Source organism: Tachypleus tridentatus, chromosome 2 (assembly GCF_004210375.1).
Source record: "Tachypleus tridentatus isolate NWPU-2018 chromosome 2, ASM421037v1, whole genome shotgun sequence".
NCBI classification, from domain to species: Eukaryota; Metazoa; Arthropoda; class Merostomata; order Xiphosura; family Limulidae; genus Tachypleus; species Tachypleus tridentatus.
Window position 1 is genome coordinate 133722272 of NC_134826.1, and position 21672 is coordinate 133743943.

The 21672-nt window shown below is 32.0% G+C and overlaps 1 protein-coding gene across 2 annotated transcripts in view; it reads right to left on the reverse strand.

Moving 5' to 3' along the window:
• Positions 1-14533, reverse strand: part of LOC143245155 (uncharacterized) — a 45621-nt gene extending 31088 nt beyond the window's left edge. The window contains exons 1-6 of one of the 2 annotated variants that reach the window (XM_076491141.1): positions 14206-14406; positions 13681-13755; positions 9124-9207; positions 3437-3766; positions 1816-1921; positions 1504-1633 (exon numbers count right to left, since the gene is read on the reverse strand). In XM_076491141.1, coding sequence (XP_076347256.1) covers positions 1504-1633; positions 1816-1887 — 202 coding nt within the window. In that variant the 5' untranslated portion in view covers positions 1888-1921; positions 3437-3766; positions 9124-9207; positions 13681-13755; positions 14206-14406. Of the gene's footprint in view, positions 1-1503; positions 1634-1815; positions 1922-3436; positions 3767-9123; positions 9208-13680 lie in introns of both variants that reach the window. The other variant, XM_076491142.1, reaches the window with a different exon arrangement.
• Between the last annotated feature and the right edge of the window lie 7139 nt (positions 14534-21672).

A 21672-nucleotide genomic window follows, 5' to 3' on the forward strand; every position in this document is an offset into this window, starting at 1 on the left:
GTGAAGAAAATAAGATTAATCATCCCAAGAAGAATGGACAGATTAGAGATTGGAAGGAGATTAATGAAAAAAACTTAACAAGAGCCTTATGGGGCTCCGAGATAAATGGGCAACAAGGATGGAAAGAGTATGGTGTTGTACTAATAAAAACTCATGATTCCAAAGACCAGGAAGGGTGTCAAAGACATCTCTGCAGAAACATGGCCCATATGTAAATCCTGAAGATGATGGTAAACAGAAGCAATTGAAGGTTACATCATGACCTAGAAGGTCTGAACAGAGAAACCACATATTTAAGGCCAGAGACAAAGCAGAGGAAAAAACTTAAGATTTTAGTAAAAAATCCCAGAGAGTAGATGAATCGCAGGGAGATACAAAACAGTTGCAAAGGTGGGAATATTGGGCATAGGTCAGACATAGGAGATTTGGGAGCTGCACCCCAAACATGCAAAATGGAGTCTAATAATTGCCAATCTAGAAAAGGACAGTCTGCACAATTAGCTGAGGCAAATTGGTCAGCATGTACTTGAATACAAGGGGGACAACCAAACAGGGATGGAAAGATTGAGCATGCAGTGAAGAAGGACAAGGTTTGTAAGAAACAGAGGAAAGAGATAAAATGTCACATGCCTGAGAAAGGAAATCCAAAAAGGTTGTATTAGGCCTAATTGACTACTCAGGTGGAACATAGGGAGACATGGCAAAGTCACAAGGTGGAAGAAGCAGAACCAAGTCCTCATCTGCAAGGTACAGGCTCAATTTACTTGGGAGAAAATGGAGCAAGGTCTAGAAACAGAGGTTAACTAGTAATGTTCAATATCCCAATAAATAAAATGGGAATAAATTCCTTTCCCCCAGGTCACCTGCATCTGAGAAGCAGTACTAGTCACAGTTGTGACCCCAAAATTGGTAATATGAACTTTGGAATTCATAATAAGGAAGAGTCAACCAATAATTAAGTGTAAATAACAATGCAACTGTAATAAAACTGTGAATAAAGTGAGGTTAAGAAATAGTTAATAAGAACTAGAAGTGAAATAAATGAAGACCACTTTGTGAGAATACAAAAAATGTAAAATATTAAATAAACAAAAAAGAAACATGAAGCACAAGCACTGCCAAACAACAGTTTAGTCAAGGTGTATACAGGGAGTCAAATGCATCAAGTGAGTAGATCATGCCCCTAATGTTAGGGAAGTGACTCGTGATGATTCAGAAACATGTAAGAATTATTATATTCCAATCAGGGGGAACAGAAGGCTTGGGGCACACAGAGGGCAGCATGGGACAAGAACAGTTAATGTCCCGTATCTGAAGATCCTTTTCATTTTTGGTTCTTTTAGCTATTCACAGTTAGTCTAATCAGTTCTTTATGTTATTCTCATAATGAACTATTTGGTTGATAAAAATAGTACAGTAAAATATGCAAATCTACATCAAGAAGTTATGTCAACTCATCGACTCCCACACATTTACAACAAGGCAACAAAATATAAAAACAACCTTCTCTTTCTCTTCCAGTGTTGTTATGTCTTGAATGATCTCCAGCCCTAAGATGTCTTCCGTACAATGCTCTGTGTTCTTCTCGTCTACTGACGTGTCCTTCACGTTCGTTATCACTGCCAAGGGGTCTCTATATGAATAAAAGTATAGAATTTTTAAATCAAGTCTCCACATTCACTGACCCAAAAACAATTTACACAGTAGGAATAAATATAAAGCACATTCTATTAACTAACATCTCATTATGCAAATATTTTTACCTGAAAGATGAGAACTACATAAAATGGCAAAAAAAGAAGATTGTAAACTTACAGTAGTTTCATATGATGGTATCTTCAGCCACGCTGGCGCAAAGTCATGAGTAGGGGCGTTGTTACTTGCCATCAGTTGACTTGCCCCAGGATGACCATGGTAGGCACTGTAATTTAGATACAAATTTTATTTTTCACAAAATAAAAAACATGTACACTGTTACAAAAATATCAATTACATCAAAAAACTGATGGAAGGAAGCCCAAGTAGGCAAAAATTAAAGGGCATTCAGATATAAAGCAAATACAAATTATGGGTTTGCAAGATCTGAATCCACTTTTTTTTTTAAACGGAACATTATAAGCTTAAGACTAGTTTTACGTTTTAAGGTTTTAAATTTGTCTGTCAAAATCTACAATAGTTAAAAAAGTTAATCGAATACCAAGTACTGTCCATTTTCATTTGAACTATTTCCACATGAGCTTGGTTGAATCAACTGAGTTTGTGACAATTTTGTATTTGTTGCAATTCTTATAACTTAATATAGTATATGCATCTTAAAACTTTGTCAGACTTTCAGTAAATATTGCAAACACTTTCTTACACAGAAAATTAGATTCTTAACTAAGCATTTTAAATAAAGATTTGTCCATGAATATACCGAGTAAAATTTTGCTTACTAATCCAAAAGCAAAATGATTAGTCCTGTTAATGTTAAAAAAAAACTTATATTCATCTAAACATTTTCAAATTTTATTTGTGTACTCTCTGAAGCCTTTACCTGACAGAGTAAAACTTTGCCTTTTTAATAAATATAGTATTAAAATGTCAGAAAACTAATGGTGATTTGTGGAAGATGCAACTGGTGGGTGTGGTCCAACTTTCTACTTGATGACTCTGCCACAAAATAAATAAAAATCGGAGGCTATAAAAATTATACTTTCCCCGAGTGATGATGACAACATCATGAGTAATTTAAGCTAAATTTTATACTTCTTGGAGGTACGGTAAATAAGTTAGCAAAGAGGGTGTACCTAGAGAGCAAATGTCACAATTCTCTGGTTAAGGGGAATTAGACTTAAATATTGTCTTATGAAATTAAGAACTTAAAACCTGTGTTATATCAAGATTTGTATTATTATATATTTATGTCAATTTTATTCACATAGCATGATAAGAAAGTAGCTTAATTCAATTTTCAATGTAACTCACTAACACCTGCTGATATGCACACAAAATGATATCCATTCTGACTGTTCAAAATACCTTATTCTCAGAGAGTAACTTACCAAAGACCAGATGATCTCACAGTCCAAACTTTTTAATTGATAGAAAGACTAAAGTAATATAAGCTTTCAACAAATGATTTTGTTATTTGCAATCTGTCCATTAATTTTAGTCAACAATACAGAAAAGACAAAACCAAAGCATGTGTCACCATATTAGAAGATGTATGCTTGATACTCTCACAATAAATATAAGGTGATCCAGTATTGATAAAAATCTGTCAAAGACCTTACCTTAAGCTTTGTATAAAAGAAATGTATTAAATTTCACAAGGAAAAACATTTAACCACTCTGACAACACATTAATACTAAAATACATACGACACACACACGGATAAAGAAATATAAATGATAAATAAAAAGAATGAGGATTTGACAAGTTTAATAAACTTACCTCCTGAGATTAACAGTAGTAAACGTTTTTGGACAAAAACTGTCTCTTCAAAACTACTCTTCAAGATTGAAACTATTGAACAGCAAGATTGCAAAAGAATAAGCTATGATGATCAAAACAAAAAGAATGTTGAGTCCTACATCAGGAATTTAGTAAATTTTCCAAGATACCGTCAAGGAATGCAGAAGGAATGATTCTCGTCAGAGTAAAACTGAAACTGGAAAATGTCTTATTTCTTGCTATCTTCTCATCATGAAAAAGTAATCAATCTTCAGTAAAACTGAAACTTAGAATTTGTGGACTAGAGGACTTGATCACTCAAAATGTTCTCTACAAAAGAAACAAAAGCTCCACATGGAGTTAATGTTCAACCAACACGTAGAATCATCTTATAAACTATTTACACTTACAGGTTTGATCACTTTTCAAACTAGCAAGACAAAGGTCATTAAAAATTATCTACTCACATTCAGTTATATACAAAAAGCAATAACAAACATTCATGTACTGAAGTTACAGAAGCATTAATATACAGTGAGTTCTGCTCTATAAAGAATATGAAAATTTTAGGCAAGCATCACAACAACATAAACATGTTTTAAACCACCGTTTTCTTACCTTTAGTTAACTTCAACATTAACACAAACTGTACCGACAAAAATTAGCCTTCTTTTAATAAATTTTATAAACTAGTTATGAAACTAGTATATAACAGTTTTTTTAATTTGGTATACAAATCATAGGTGCACATTAACCTTGTTGAACTATGACAAAAACATGCTTAAGTTTCTGATTGTGAACCATATACATTATGTCATACAAAATAATTTGCAATATCTACTTCTATACACTAGTGGAAATTACACATTCATGACAAAAGCTACAGATAAAATATACTTTAACATCTTGTATAATGGCTTTTCTCCCCTAATATTGCTGTCACAACAGAAGCATAATTTATATACTTTGAAGGAAATGCACAAGGTTTTTCTTGAAAATGCAATAATATCAGTTTTTATATATATACACACACACACACACACAATTATATTTACAGGAGTATTCAGATTTCAACATACAGCATATTATATTCCATTATTTAGCATTCATCTCTTAAACATAGGAAAAAACATTCACTGTTTATGGATGACTTGGTATTATAACTAGGTAACTGAAAGTATATCACACTTATCACAATAGCTGGTTTAAGAAACACCACCACAGATGAATAGGATTGAAAGAAAAGTCACAATTCTGAATTAAGGATACAATTTAGTGGTCAGCAAATTTTATAGGTGGAAACATTTCAATTGTTTATTTATATTTTAGGGCAAATAAGATAAACGAAATAAAGAGAAGATAACAGTAGACTGCTAGGTAGTAAGTGAAATTAAGGTGATGAATTTGAAAAACACAGTTGAAAAATAAATTTACAAAGAAAATTCAAATTTTCATAATGCTACATAAACCATGCAGGGGTATGTTTGGCCCTTTTGCTATGGGTCACAAGTAAAAAGTCATGTAATTGCATTTGTTAACTTGCATTCAAAATTTTATTGAACTACTATTTATGAATTAATGCCAGTAAGTTTCAAATCAAATTGTAGATTATAATTCAAACTTCAATATAGGAGTTAAAGTCTTAAAAAAAAAGTTTATATTAAAACAACACATCTAAATATAGATTTTAGTGGGTTGTGTGGTATGTTCAATGCAGCACTGTTTAAAATTAGATGTTTGTGATGTCAAAATATAAAGTATACAATTTCATGTTAACTAGAAACTCAAATTACTAATATTGACAAGCTAGAATATGCAAAATAAGAACCTCATGTCTTTTTTATTTTGCTGAAATATCACTTATGTACTGAATCAAACAGTGGATCCATTAACCTCTTTCCATTTTTGAGAACGGTCCCTTTTACACACTTATGTCAATACACGACACGTGAATAGCCAATCAACAGCTTTGGATGTCCCCAGAGTGATTTTCTTGGCCATTTTAATCTGTGAGAAGACAAACCTGTCCTTTTGATCCAAGATTGTCCTTAGTTTGCTCAAAGTTTCATATTTTTTAAAATCTAAATGCATCTTATTTACAATATTTAATAAATTAAATTATAGCAGAATTCTATGGTATCAGATTAGTTATTTATGATTTTTTTTAGTTATTTAACTGTAAAATCTAAAAAAAAAAAAAATTGATATCTTCCACAAAATTTTAAAAGGCTTAGCAACCTATGTCCAGTAGCAACCAGGAACAAAGGTCGTAGCAAGATAATTGTTTGCTTTACTTTTTGATTTATTGTTTAAATATGTATAATAATTGAAATTTGACTACATATATATAACAAAATACTTGCCCACTAAAACAGCAAAAACAGAGAAGACTAAAGATAAATTTTATATTACTGGATACCTAACACGAGTGCACGTATACCACATCAGTGCAGGCTATGTAATGTTAGCTAGACATAAATGGATGGTTAATAATAATAAATATATAGCATTATGAGACAAATCACCGAGACTAAACATTTGTATTCATGTTACATCATGTCGTCATTCTAGCATGAAGAAACAATTCCCCCCCTCCTTTTCTGTTTTTAAATGATGGTTGTAAGGTTTGATCAAGTGACAGACCTCACATATAGGGTAGAAAATAATAAAATATAGTCTTACTGAAAACAATTGTTCGAAATGTATTTAGGTTTAAGATTATGCAAGTATCCGAGAAGTTTGAGATTATGAATAGTTTTGTTTTTTTAATCGTAACATTAAGTCACTTTGCACTTAGACTAGTAACAAAAAGACTATTTTCACAAAAAGCTTTAGTAAAAATATTTCATTCAAAAATATATTTTGTACACAAAATAAAAAGTAACATTTATAAAAGTCTACCTCTTGTAAAAGTACACATGCTGTATAGTGCAAATGTATAGAAGAGCTTTCTACATTACACCAAGCCTGTGACAAAAAAGTTAATTAAAAATATGTTGTACACTTTCATACAACTTTTGCCTGTTGTCCTATATGATAATATAGAGCTAAACAGATTTGAAAATAATGGTAATAGAACCAAAACAGAGTACATAAAACTTTTAAATTTCTGTCCTTAGTGAATTTTCAAATGAACATATAAAACTTGTTTAAAAACACTTTTAATGTCATGTTTATAGATTAACGCTTTTCCAATACCAGGTTCATTTTCAGGTAAACAAGGAAAATATTTTACCATTTAATTATTTATCTGAAACTAATACTTTAAGTCTGATGGCACTGAAGTCTAAACTTACATGACAGTGCTCAAATAAAGGGAACATGTTTCTATACAAGTTTTAATGAAATAAAAAAGAATGTAAAATATTAAAAAGAAAGTCTGTAAAATAAGTGTAAATATCATAAACAGAAAAATTTTACTCATAAAATAGTCAATGACTTCACATCAACAGATTAAATGTAAAATTTAACCTAAACATACTTAACATATTTGTAATCACTTATGGTGTAGTACAATGTATGATAAAAAAATTAAGTAAAATTCACCACTTTTAGTTTTAATTCAATAACTCAAACAGCCAAAATAAGACTAGATGTGCCAAATTAGTATATCTACAGAAGATATGTTTAGACTTATTAAATATTTGCAACCTTAAAATCAGGAGTAAACTGGTTAACTAAATAGTTGCTGTTTTAATCACCAATATATCTAGTAAATGATACAAAATCACCAAAAATTACATTTCACTGATAAGTTAGAATTACAGCTTTTGAAGATACCATTTTTGTATTCACCAGTTAACTTTTTGCAAAGAAATAATTTAAAAATAATTTCTCCCCATTTATATTAATATTGTGGTGGAAGTACATTTCATTCATTTATAAAGCAATTTTACCTATGTAAAATTTATTTTCAGTGCTTAAAAGGCCACACATATTGGAAGAATGTCTGAATGTTACATTTACCCAGTTAGTTACAAGTGCAAAGTGGGATGTCTGCATGAACTGAAGGCATTGTAGATGCAGTCATGATTGGGTTCCTGTTGAAGTTAAAAGTAATGATAAAGTAAATGTATTCCAAAACATTAATATCCAATCAAAAAAAGGCAAAGACAAGAACAGTTTATTTTTATCCTCTCAGCCCTTTCGCTGTGTTCACCCTCGGCAATTTACAGACTTAAGATGACCGAACAGAAAGCAATGTACGAAAGTTGTAAGAAACAGTTGAACATTTATTAACATTTCTATTGAATGTACAGAAAGTCTTAAATGTCACGAACACATTAAAAGCTATTCTTACAGTGCAAATCAAGTTAAAAATTAAATGGTTTGAGCAAAAGTTGCCTTGTTTTGGAAAAGTTTTCACCAACATTAAAACACTTTGATAGTTCCTTCTATGTTTTAAAGAGAGACCTTGAATTCTAAATTTTATATGAAGTTTTATTTGACACAGTCTAGAAGACTTTCTCCTTTTCAAAGTGATAAATGATAAATTCTGCATGATTAACTCATGACTTGTGTCAAATATTGTACATGTAATATAAAATAGGGTTGAAACAAGCTACCTGCAATTTGTTTCTACTTAGTAATTTGAGCTTTTACTCTAAAAAATAACAACTAGCAAAAACTACTATCCTAGCCTGATTCATTTTCACCCCTTTATCTACAGATTAGAATTATACCATCATGTCATGAAATGCAAAAGCTTTTGTTCTGAAAGTTTGTATATCACAATACCTACATAACAAAGTTATATTTGTCATTTAATGCACAAACTAAACAAGAATTTTTTCTCATATTATCTTCAATATTTTGCTTCTATATTACTACAAAAACAAAACCAATTTATGAGAGATTAAAATGTTTTTGCTTCTATACCATGAAAAAGAAAATCAAAACTATACATTCTATAGGATTAGAACATGTAAAACTGACTGAACTACTACATTAACAATTTTATCATATGTAGCAGTTTCAACACAAAAAAGTTTGACAAACAAATATTAAAAACTGGAGAAAACATTTTTAAAAATCACCTATTAATTTGATAAACATTAAATCATACCCAATTCTTATTTAAAGTAAAAAATGTTTGTCTAGTTTGTATAAGAATAAAAATCACATTATTCTTACATTTGCTGACAAATTTTTGTACTTAACCAGAAACTAAGGACCAATTTTAGCACACAACTCAATCTTATTTCGTTTTGTTCAGTAAGCTCAAATACCTTAAATAGAATTAGAGGTCATTGAGATGAGGCATGCAGTTTTATAGACCTACAATGTTAACACATTACTCTAGCATTGCCTTATAATCTTAACATGATCCTTTAAAACTTAAGTTCTTTTAGTCTTGTATAACCTTTTTCTGAAGTAAGGATGTTACAATAGCATGAACTAAAAGCAAAGAACAGTTACAGAAAAAGTAGACTTAAACAATTACATTTTTACTTCTTTGTGGGTGTTTCATATTACATATAAATCCAGTTAATATAGTTTGTTTTGCTTATATTATATTATATATATTAACAGTCAACAGACTATCATTTGTTAATTGTCACATGGCTACTTCCATATCATTTAAAAGCAAATACATGTAATCAAAACTTACAGTTTTTTTACATTTACATTTGACTCTTTTTCAGGTCTTTTTAAAGCAATTAGATCATACTAGAAATGTGAATTACCACTTCAATTAGCACATGACTCCATACATGTTCTGGTACATCAGAAGAGAAAAGCTTGGTATGCTGGTTTACAGCAGGCACAATCTATGATAAATAATAGTATAACAAATTAACTATTGATAAAATAGACTTCTTTTCTTTATGTTCTGATACATCACAAGAAAAAAAAAAAAAAATGGGTACACTGGTTTACAGCAGGCACAATCTAATAAATAATGGAATAATACAATTTAACTATTACTAAACTAACATTTAATACAGCAAGACTGCCATTTTTAATTACACCTCATTTCTTTTACATGCATCTATTTCATTATATAATTTTAGTTCATGGTCAAATAAAAGCCATAATTCAGGAGTACCACCTCAGGTGGCAAAGGTTGTTTTGCATTATTGTGACAGTAGTCAAATTAGAAGTTAATCTTTCTATGATAGCAAGCTCAATCTCACAGCTAAAGAAAGTCATGTAAGAAAAAATTATGTATGACCAAATACTTTCTCATTTGTCCTGCTCACAACAGTGTATACTTCAAAAATGCTCAAAACCATTTTTAATAAATTATTAACATATTAGTGAAGGTTTTGTTTCTTCATGTTTAACCCTTTTTAGTAGTTTATGTAAAAATTGATATTGTTCCTTGCAATAACAATTTGACTATATAATCAAAGAGTTCCAACACTACACCAGCATAATTATCTAATCATTATAGAAGATTTAGATAAACTATGTGTAGTGCAATTTATAAAAAAGTGCCACAGGAGAGTGACCCTAGACTATTTTATAGCATTACCCAAACTCTGCATTGTATTTATTATTTTTTCTTTTATTTGACACAGTAAAAAGGTATGACAATAAAGGACTTTTACAATAAAGTACAGAATTCAGATGAAATGAAGATAGAACTAATCATTAATTTAGGTAAAGGAAAGTGTGTGTAATTTCATTAATGAGAATAAAAATTTAACTTTACCATATTTATCTTGTTAATGAATGCAAATCAAAAACTCCAAGATCAGCTCAAAATATTTGTCAAATATTTTTAGCAAATCAGCAGCTGAATAGTGCAGCACTTTATCTGCCTTTTGGTATCAGAGGTTATCAAGAGGAACATTTTACTTTTTTTCTCTCCGTTTCTCAATACACAAATATCAAATGCATATTCCACCTTCACTTAAAACATTTCCTATAGGTACTATATATATACAGGGTGAGCCAAAAGTAGGTGGACAGTAAAAAAACATTTATTTATTTATTAACAATCTAAAAAAAAAAAAGAAAACAGATTAAATTAAAACAAATGTAATTATAAAATTGTAATTATATAACACAAATAATATAGTTGCAACATAGTTATAATATACAATTGCATTAATATAACCGATACATAAACCTATTCCAAATGCTGTCGACCTACTTTTGGCTCACCCTGTATATATATATACATTAATAGAAATTACAGTTCAGTCTACACTCAACCAAAGACAACACTTGCTGATTCTCTCGGATGGACAAGATCTTACTCATAAATCTATAAAAAGGTAAACAAATTGCACATCATCCTCTACCACTTTCTGCAGTTATGTCTCTATTTTGTAATGATAAAACTTGTTCAGGTCATCCACTTTTTAAGCCATTGCATCTCTTACACTTTTCTGAAATTGACACTGCATTCTGTTTATAAAGGCTTACTATACTCAAAGAAATTAGTTAGTATGCCACTGATGGCCCAAATCCTATTTTATATAGAAACAAACACTTGATATGCTTGAGAAGACCCTGTAGGTGTTAGTACTTCACATGAAATAACTGGTATAACTATTCAGCCATGTGCAAATTCATGGACAACAGTCACTACATTCATTATTGATTTTTATCCTCATACCCTTCCAGAATGAGATAGCTCTTACACAGTTAAATAATATAGAAAAGTTATGCTTTGTGGATTTTAACTGCATTTAGTTAGAACATGGCTCAAGATTAATCATGATTATAAATGTACATTCCATATCATTTAATTACAATAACATGAAATTACATACAAAATCTATTTTTGTATAGTTGCTTTATAATTGTAAAATCCTGTACAAAGATTAAGTGTAAAATATATTAAATTGTTCAAAAAGGAAAGATGAATTTACATTTTATCTTTACAATAGCTTGTTTGATACCATGTTTTGAAAAGAGCCTCAAGGATCTTGCAAGAGAAAATCATAACGATGAAACCACAACATCCAACATGATTTCCAGTTTTAAGAACCTATAATATAAACAAATGCAAGGCACCAGCAAAAGTACTATGAAACAATGTAATATGCCAGATTAAACACTGGCCCTATTACAAAGTTGTAATCAATAAATTGAGCCAGAGAATGAAGAGAACTCAAGAGGAGACTCTTCAAACTGTTTAGGGGTATCATCCAAAGAGAAAAAACAAATTACTATAAAAAAAATTATCACACAGAGCACTAGATTACAGTAGTGGGGTAAACTCAATTTTTTAAACCAAATCAATGAAACAAACCAGAAATATAGAATATCACTACTAAGATCCCAAAATATAACATAAGGACAGCATTCAAGCAAAAACTTTTGAATTTATAAATGGTAACATTCAACCCATACAGGAAACCCAATCCATGAATTAATAAGAATTTATTACAGTAGAACAATGACAACAGGAATAAAGCTGAGGACTGTAAAATCTAGTTTCCAAAGGGAAGGTTTTAGGTTGCATCATTGAATGATTATTGCTGCCTTTTAAGCATTAATGCCAAAAAAAAACCAATGTTGAGAGGAAAAGAAATAGTATACTGGGTCACAACTGCAGAACTTAAAGGCAAAAAAAAAAACAAAACAAACTAACACTTGTGATACTGTAAAAATAAGTCACACAAGCAGGCACTGAAATATGAACACAGACTGATAGAAAATAACTCAGATCAGTTTTGGTTAGAGATAATGAGCAATATTTGATGGGGAAATTGATAAAATGCTGACATTTAATAATGATATTCTACACAGTTTATCAAAACTTGTAGTTTACATAAATTCTTAAAGCTCCCTTACAATTTATGTTACAAACTACAAACACTCGAACTGCTTAAAAGGACAGCACAAATTACATGGTTGCAAGTATGATGCAATACAACTTTTGCAATAAAAATAATTTCAACACTTTTCTTAACTGGATTGACTCAGAAAAGGAAAACAAAAAACAATATTTTAATTATATTTAAATTCAATTTTATGATCTTAGCTGCAAAAATTTTTGATCAATATCAATACAACTCAAGTGTTCTTGTTATTTCATTCTTGGATTGATTGCCAACAAGTTATGGCAACATTACTAGAGCTATCAGCCATTGTCCCTAATTTTGAGCCATTAACTAAACTACATGAAATTTAGAGAGCCACATTTTACATCTTATGATGTGGAATCTAATGTCTAGTTTTGCAGTGTGTTTGTATTACAACGTTACATAAATAACTATCTGGGAGAAAGATCTTTCACTTGCTTCCTTTTACCTAATAACTAGTGTTATACTAAAACATCAACTTAGTTAAAGTGGATGTAGGACAAAACTTTCAGAAATTGCAGCTAATATTACTGAAGAAGCCAGATTGTGGATTACAGGATTATCATAAATTCTCAGTCAACTGCTATCTTGTTTGGTCAACTTTTAAAATGTTGCAACTCAGTCTATTATATATATATATATATATTAATTTTACTTACAAAAATGTCACTTAAGTTTCTTTCTATTATAATTTATTTTTACTATCTTTTACCACTACAAGTATCTAAGATAATATAAACATTCCTTCAATCACAAGTGCAAGCCTATTACTTATAGTCTGTATTTTCCTTCTTAGTAGATAAACTTATGAGTTGCACCTGCTTAGTTTTAAAGAAACAGTTCGTGCTATATCTTTCCTCAAAGCTTTTTTTTTTTTTTTTTTACCTTGTACCCTTTTCAATTTTCTATAAAATGAATGACTATTATACCAGTACAACCAAACTCTCGAGTTCAAATTTAAAATGTTTGGTTAGTTCATTCCATATTTCAAAAATAGTTAATATAAAATATAAATAAAAGGTAAGTAGCATTTAACTGCTCCAAATTTTAAGATAAAATTTATAATTGAAGTTAAAGTGTTTAAATTCTAAAGAAAATTTAAAAACTTTATAGCATTAAACATCGTTTTCTTATAAACAAATAACAACTGAAGTTGCATAACAAAACAAATACTTGCTTTTGGTGCTTGTTAAACAATTTGAAAATACATATAAGAACACCACAAATCACAAACATCTAATTACCAATGACAATTCTTTACAGTGTAAACTTACCTCCTAAAAATTGAGTAAAAGATCCCCAAAATTATGTCTAAAAGAAAATTTAAGAACTTAAACTTTCAGGGATTAAATTTTTTTCTTAAAGGTTCAGTTAAATCTCAAATTATTTTAATCCCCTCCCCCCACGTATAAACAAAATTTAAATAAAAATTATATATACACACTTCATAATAATGAAAGTAATATATCGAGTACTTACATTTCTAACAAAACACCTTCTGAAAGCTCAGCCTACATTAGGCCTAAACTTTTGAGGTCTTCCTTCACACCTCCGCTAAATAATTTTAACTCGGTTGTACTAACACTAGAACACTAAGTAATCAATAATATGGGTAATGATAAACACAGTACGATAAATCACAGTTATTAATAGTTTCACTAAATTGTCCAACGACTTGCCAGCGTTTCACTGCGTCTCTTATTACATTTGCTACAAGTTACAGTTACATGGTATTAGTATTATACACTCCTCGCAAATTAAGTATAACTTTTGTCACTGATACTATTATTACAATTACGTACTAGGCCTAACTTGTCATATCAATATTGTTCAGCTAGGTTATACTAATACTAATAGCATAAAATCGCTAATACAACTATTTAGTAGGGTCTACACAATAACACACGCTTCCTCTATAACAACAGAAACATTAGTGTTCTGTTGTTACGTTATAACTTATACTATAAAGCTTTAAAGTATAAATCTTGATAACACTTTTAATACCCAGATTAAATCTACAGCATGAATGCGCAACTGTTATTCCGATCAAATATCGTAAGTACAACTTCACAAATATATGGTTACGAGACGTCACTTCGAGCTATAATTTTTACACGTAGATCACTTTGTGAACAAAATCATGTGTCATTCATCAATATCCACACTTTACAACAACAATATGGCGATTGAACATCCCATAATATTATAGCTTCCCACGATCTCGTTTATAAACGAGAAAACATTAACACACTAGATAGCGCTAGGTAAGAAGAAGTTGTTTGTTTGCTACTTGTTTTTTTTTGGTTTTTTTAACGCAAAGCTACAAATTGGACTATCAGTATTCTGTCTACAAGGGGAAATCAAGCTCTATGTTTTAATGTTGTATGTTCATGAACCTACCTTAGAACTATTGGATGTCAATGTTTCCAAACTGAGCATTTTTTTTCTGACTATGGACAATTTTTTTTCATTTGCGACAAATTGGATTTCTTTTAAAAAATTCACATGATTAGTTATTATCTAAAGTTTCCTTAAGTATGAAAGGAAAGTCTCTCTGAGTGAATTATTTGTAATAATCATTCTAGCAGTAAGAATATTTTAAACATAATTCGCCTTTTACAACAAGATTGAGTAACCATTAAGTTACAGTTGAGGGTAAGTCACAGTCCAGTTACGCACCTTTTTTTTTTGGGGGGAGTTACTAAGAACAAATCATAATTACTGAACTTTAAAACTTGGCTTTACGTTAACAACAGGTCTCATGGTCAGGCTTGCTAAATAAAATAAGTAATTTGATGTCACTAATGTTTTAGAACACATTTCTCTGACAACGTATCTCACATAAACACATAATAATTTTAAATGATAGACTATGGACGGAACTTTCCAAAGAAATATAATATGTCAAGTTTGTGTAAATATTTCCAGCAAACTAAGGAAACAAATAATTGTGGAGTTTTAAAACAGCATGTTGCATGCAGAAAATTGTAATTTCAAAGGAATTACACAAATTCTAAGTATGATAAAAGTCTTGATTGTGATTAATTACTAAATATTTACTTTTTGAAATTTTGTTATTAGTTGAGTGTGCCGTTACGTTTTCACATATAAAAATATTCAAAATAGCATGTCGCCCTAGTTTGTTTGTTTTGAATTTCGCGTAGAGCTACTCGAGGGCTATCTGCACTAGCTGTACCCAAATTTAGTTGTGTAAGACTAGAGGGAAGGCAGCTAGTCATCACCACCCACCACAAACTCTTGGGCTACTCTTTTACCAACGAATAGTAGGAATGACCGTCACATTATAACGCCTCCACGGCTGGAAGGGCGAGCATGTTCGATGCGACAGGGATTCGAACCCGCGACCCTCAAATTATGAGTCGAATTCCTTAACCACTTCGCCATGCCGAGCCCCTATTTAGTTACCACAATGTGTAAATAATTAGGATGGAATGGATTTAAAATGTATTTAAAATCAACTCATTTTCGTACAAGGAAAGGCCTGGAAAGTCTGGTCATGTAACAGGTATGTGTCTCTTTAACTGTATAATTAAAATTTAAACAGTGTGAGAGGTGGTAGTTTTAGGTTTACATGTTTGATAAATTAGAAAGCAAAATTTGTAAACTATAATTATAGAAAGATTTATAAAAATAGATAATTGGGGACATGGTGCGAAGTACGTAAAGAAGTTCACAGAATGGGTAAAGGAGATCTTGGTTTTAATACAACTCCCTTTACATGCTTTACTGTTTTCATTAGAATGTCACATTATAATAAAAGCTTACGTTTATAATCTATGGAAGCAGTCTAATAAAATTACCTATTGTTATTAGCCTGCTATAGTTAGGTTAAATGCAGAAATGTAAAGAAGATCACATTAACTTCTACATCTATTTTTGCTGATATATAGAGGTAGTATGTATTTCCACGATGAGTTTCATATTTGTATTTTTAGAATGTATGATAAGCATTTTCGGCAGCTGAAAGTCGTTCTAGGAACATATAATCTGATAGAAGAGAACACGTGTGACAAACAGTAGCCGTCATCAACGAGGTGGAAAATAAAACAGAATGTAGCTTGAGCGCTAGATGTTTGATATAAGGATTTTCAGTAGTTATATTTTCAACAACTGTATAAATCGTACTTATAGGAGAATATTTTATCAACAGCTTCCAGTTAAAAATGGACACTTAAAAAAGCTTGGACCTTAAGATAAGTGAGGCAACGCAGTCGTGTACGCATGTTAAATAAGACGTGCTCAGAATGAAGAACTTTGAGGCAACGAAGTAGTAAATCTTAAGTTTGTTTGTTTGTTTTGAATTTCGCACAAAGCTACTCGAGGGCTATCTGTGCTAGCCGTCCCTAATTTAGCAGTGTAAGACTAGAGGGAAGGCAGCTAGTCATCACCACCCACCGCCAACTCTTGGGCTACTCTTTTACCAACGAATAGTGGGATTCACCGTTACATTATAACGCCCCTACGGCTGAAAGGGCAAGCATGTTTGGCGCGATGGGGATGCGAACCCGCGACCCTCAGATTACGAGTCGCACGACTTAACACGCTTGGCCATGCCGGGCCTGAAAAAAAGGTGCGAGCATGTTTGGTGCAACGGGGATGCGAACCCGCAACCCTCGGATTATGAGTCGCATGCCTTAATACGCTTGGCCATGCCAGGCCAAAATCACATCGACCTATCTGTTGAGCCCACGGACGGGACACGAACGTAAATCTTACGAACAGAGCATATAGTCCTAAATATTTGTGTATATTGGCAAAGATGAAACGAAATAAACCGCGCACGTAGGTTTGAGAATTCGGCTGAACCATTATACTGGGATGATAAAAAGTATGCGTTTATAGTTAGAGCAACGATTGAATAATTACTTGGTGTGTACACAAATCGAGGAAAGGCTGAGTGTTCCAGCTTTAATAATTATTACGACATTGCTATCAACAGTGAAAATGTATGTAAATTATTTATAGAAAATCACCACAGAAAAATAAAACGTGTTAAGATGTTATTTCAATAGTGCATACATGAACGTGTATGATAGCTAATAATTGAAATAGGTAATATACTATTGTTGTGCGAGGTTGTTTGAATTAGGAGAATTATTTAATACTTAACAACTACTCTGTATGTAGATAGTACGGTACTTTCCTGTTATACGATTAATATAAAATTGGGAATTTAAAAACGCGCAAATATGAATTGTGAAAAAAAAAAAAAAAAAAAAAAGCAAGGCTGGATATATTGTAGAAATTATTTACTCAAACTATAAACCCTATTTTGACCCATGACGTTGTTCAGAAATACATTTGGTGCAGTCAGAATAGGATGTTGTGGTCTAAGGAAGTAACGTCTTCAGAGTTGTTTCTTTACCTTATTTTTTTTCTACAACTCTACTTGCAAATTTTTAAATTCTCAGATTTTTATTTATCTTTTTTACTAGCTGTTTATGCTCAACTATGAGCAAAGGATTACTTGATACTGATAGCTAACTGTATACTTTGTAAGGATAATAAGCATAGATAGTCTGTTTGTTTGTTCAGAATTTCGCGCAAAGCTACTCGAGGGCTATCTGCACTAGCCGTCCCTAATTTAGCAGTGTAAGACTAGAGGGAAGGCAGCTAGTCATCACCTCCCACCGCCAACTCTTGGGCTACTATTTTACTAACGAATATTGGGACTTACCGTCACATTATAACGCCCTCACGGCTGAAAGGACGAGCATGTTTAGTGCGACCGGAATTCGAACCCGCGACCCTTAGATTACGAGTCGAACGCCTTAACACACTTGGCCATGCCAGGCCTCATAGCTAGTCAGTAGCTGATATGGTTCATGATGATTTACTGTAAGTATTGACTATTTGATCGCATTAATTAAGCTGCAGGTGGAGACTGTCGTGGAGATGTGTTTGAGAATATAGTGAACATTTATGATTTTTGCGTTACAAAAATTTCTCTTTATAATGCATAGCAATAGGCAAGTCTGTGCCTAGATTCAGACAAAACCTCCACTAAGTGCGTGTAAAATGTTACCTCAGAAGATATGCAGCCTTCTCAAATAAAACATATATATATACACGTCTAAAACGTCGCTTTAGACAAATCTTTGTGGTCTGTATAATATTTGAACCTGAGAATTATGTTTCTTAGTTTAATGTGAATTATTTACTTACTAATATAAATATAACTAAAATATAAGACTGAAACGTATTCGTTTAAATGAGGCAATATAATGAAAAATTATAATAAAGATTCGTCATGGGGTATACCCAGGATCAACTCGTGAATTCCGTAATTTGATACAAAACGCGTAAGTTACACTTTCAGTGGCGTATTTAGGTAGGGGCTAGAAGGGGCTTAGCCCCAACACCCATGGTTTTAAGAGAGCCCACAGGTAATTTTATTCTATGAAATATTGAATGGGATGTAAGGCCTATAGAAAGTATTAATCCCTGGGCCCACACAACCTTAAATCTGCCACTATGCACATTTACCAAGTACTTCTGTGGTGGTAATGTTAGTTAGACATGGTTCAATTAGCAATAAAACTATAAAATGAAGTTCAAGCAGGTGTATATCGTTACGAATTATAGCATGTAAACTGTGATGGTTACTTAGTGGTTACGAATTCGATCACATTGACCGAGTCCATAGCGTGAAGTTTCACTTGCTCCATTTGTATACTATTTTTTAATGACTCCAAAATTTTATTAATGAAATATTGAAAAGAACTACATTTTCTAAAAAATAATTCCTCTTATTCTCAGTTCTTGTATCTCACCTTTTGGTGCCAAGCAGACGTGCTGAACTGTTGTAAACAAAATAAATAAAAATTATAAAATGTATTGATAAAACAAGTGAAATTCAGGGGTTTTCCTAGTGTGTAGTTGATCACAAATTGTGCACCCGTAAAAGTATTTGTGAAGTTGCAAATTCAATAACATTTTAATTTCCATTCCAGCGTTAATAATTAATGTATTTACTAGAATGTCTTCCTTCTTTTTGTCAGTTGTTGCTAAGCCTGTATAAATGAGGTGCAATGAAATTAAAATATAACTGTGAAGTTGAAAAAAATCTTTAAATGAAGCTCTGGTGAATTTTATATGGGCAAGGACAGTTTTTTTCTAATATTTAATCTGAGTACTGATTTGTCTCGTTCATGCCATTCAAACACTGTATATATGTTAAAAATAATCTGGCTACGCTGAGAGGAGTGTAGGCTAACAAGATTACAATAATAGTCCTCCGGTGATCAATGCTATGTTTACAAACTTACAAGGCTAAAATTCTGGGTTCGATTAATCGCTGTGGACAGAAGGCAGAGTCCATTGCATGTCTTTCACTAAAACAAGGAAAAGTGAGAACAATACTTAGACAACTGAAAGGCTTGTCAAAGGAGCCCTTCGTTACACCTAATTACAAAGCAACAAAACCATATAATTTAATTAATTAATACTTATTTCTTCATCAAAAGTTTAAAATGTTTTAAAGTGAAAATAAACCATACCATAGTGCAAAAATATATTCTATAAATTTATAACTCTAACAGAAAAATAAATTTACAGAAGAACAAACCTGCACCCTCTATACTTGGGCTATCATATTTATAACCCATTGTTGATAATGGTGATTGTATTTTCTTCCGTTACGTTTCCGAATGTCATAAAACTAAGTATTTATATATTTAGTAGTAAGGTTATTTACCACAGTTCCTAATTTTGAACTATTCTGACTAGAAGGAAGGTAGTGAATCAGCAACACTACCATTCATGTCATGATATTGATTACACCATGTAACACAAATTTTGTTCCTGGATTGTATGTGTTATTTCTTAATTGCTTATGTTGTAAAAGTACAAAAGATGGCCATTATTCCATTCAAACTTTGCTTTTGTGACTTGGATAATGAAATTTATAAGTTAACCTATTTTCTATGTAAAAACGGGCAAATTTGCACATTTTCATTTACATAAGGTCTGAAAAACAACATATGAATCAAGATTTACATGTATTTTTACTAAAGTTATACAAAAATGAACACAAGTGTTTAGAAGTGAGTAGTTTCTCGAAATTTGCGACTGTAACGTAAATCACTATCACGTATCAGCCCCCAAACATAGTCTCTCATTATGTCTTAGTTATACACTACTCGGTAGCGGCGTTCACAGTTCAGTATATCTGGATGGAAGCGCTCGCTTTGCTCCTCTGAGTATTTTCCCATATTTTCCTTGAATTTATCAAGATAAGCATCAAGAATATGGACTTTCAGGGACATCCTGCAGCCCATTTTGCCATAGTTCTTTACTAGAGCCTCAATCAATTCCACATAATTTTCGGCCTTGTGATTGCCCAAGAAGCCCTGAACCACTGTTACAAAGCTGCCCCAAGCTTTTTTTCTTCCTACTGAGCTTCTTGGGGAATTCTGTACACTCCAGGTTCTTCTTTATTTGTGGTGCAACGAAGATGCCAGCTTTGACCTTTGGCTCAGACAGCTTAGAGAAGAAATCTCGATAGTACTTGAAGGCTGCAGACTCCTCATCAAGAGCTGTGACAAACTGTTTCATAAGACCAAATTTTATGTGCAATGGTGGGAACAACACCTTGTGGAGGTCCACTAGTGGCTCACACTTGATGTTGTGCCTTTCCACAGAGAACTCGGTCCATTTGTGGCCAGTGCTTCCTGTTGTAGTGCGCTGCAGTGTCCTTGCTGTCCCAAAGGCAAAGATAACAGGGAAACTTGGTAAAGCCTCCTTGGAGATCCATCAGGAATGCCACCATTTTGAAGTCTTCGATAACCTCCCAGCCATACTCGTCATACTTCAAGGCTTCTAGCAAGGTCCTGACGCTTTTGTATTCCTCTTTGAGGCGCACCGAATGAGCCAGGGGAAGAGACGGATACTTATTCCCGTTATAGAGCAGCACAGCTTTGAGGCTTCTGGATGGATCTGGAAAACTTGCAGCTTCTTGATGCCATCTCTGATAGAATCAGATAGGTCTATGTGTTCACTTAGGCAGCTAGACCTAAACTGAAGTGGTGAGTGGTGAGCCTCGATATTTATATTACTATGGAAAGCCCCAGAAAATTCTAAAAGGTTCTTTAAAATTCTCATAAGTTCTACAACATTCTAGAAAATTCTCGTAAGTTCTATAACATCTCAGGAAATTCTTGTAAGTTCGAGAAAATTCTCTATCAGCGACTCAGCACTGAATCTACGTGGAAAGTTCTAGAAAATGGGTAACTAAAAATTTCATTACCCAGGTCACAAAAGCAAAGTTTGAAGATAAAAATTTGTCTTTTCCATTTACTTTAGGCATACGCAATTGGGAAATAATACTTGCTGCCCAGGAACAAAAAAAAGTAGACATTTTGTTTCATATTGTTATCACTCTTAAAATGCATGTAAGGCTAAAGTTGGTTAATATCTTGTTCTATGGCGCAGATTCTAACCTGGGGCGCT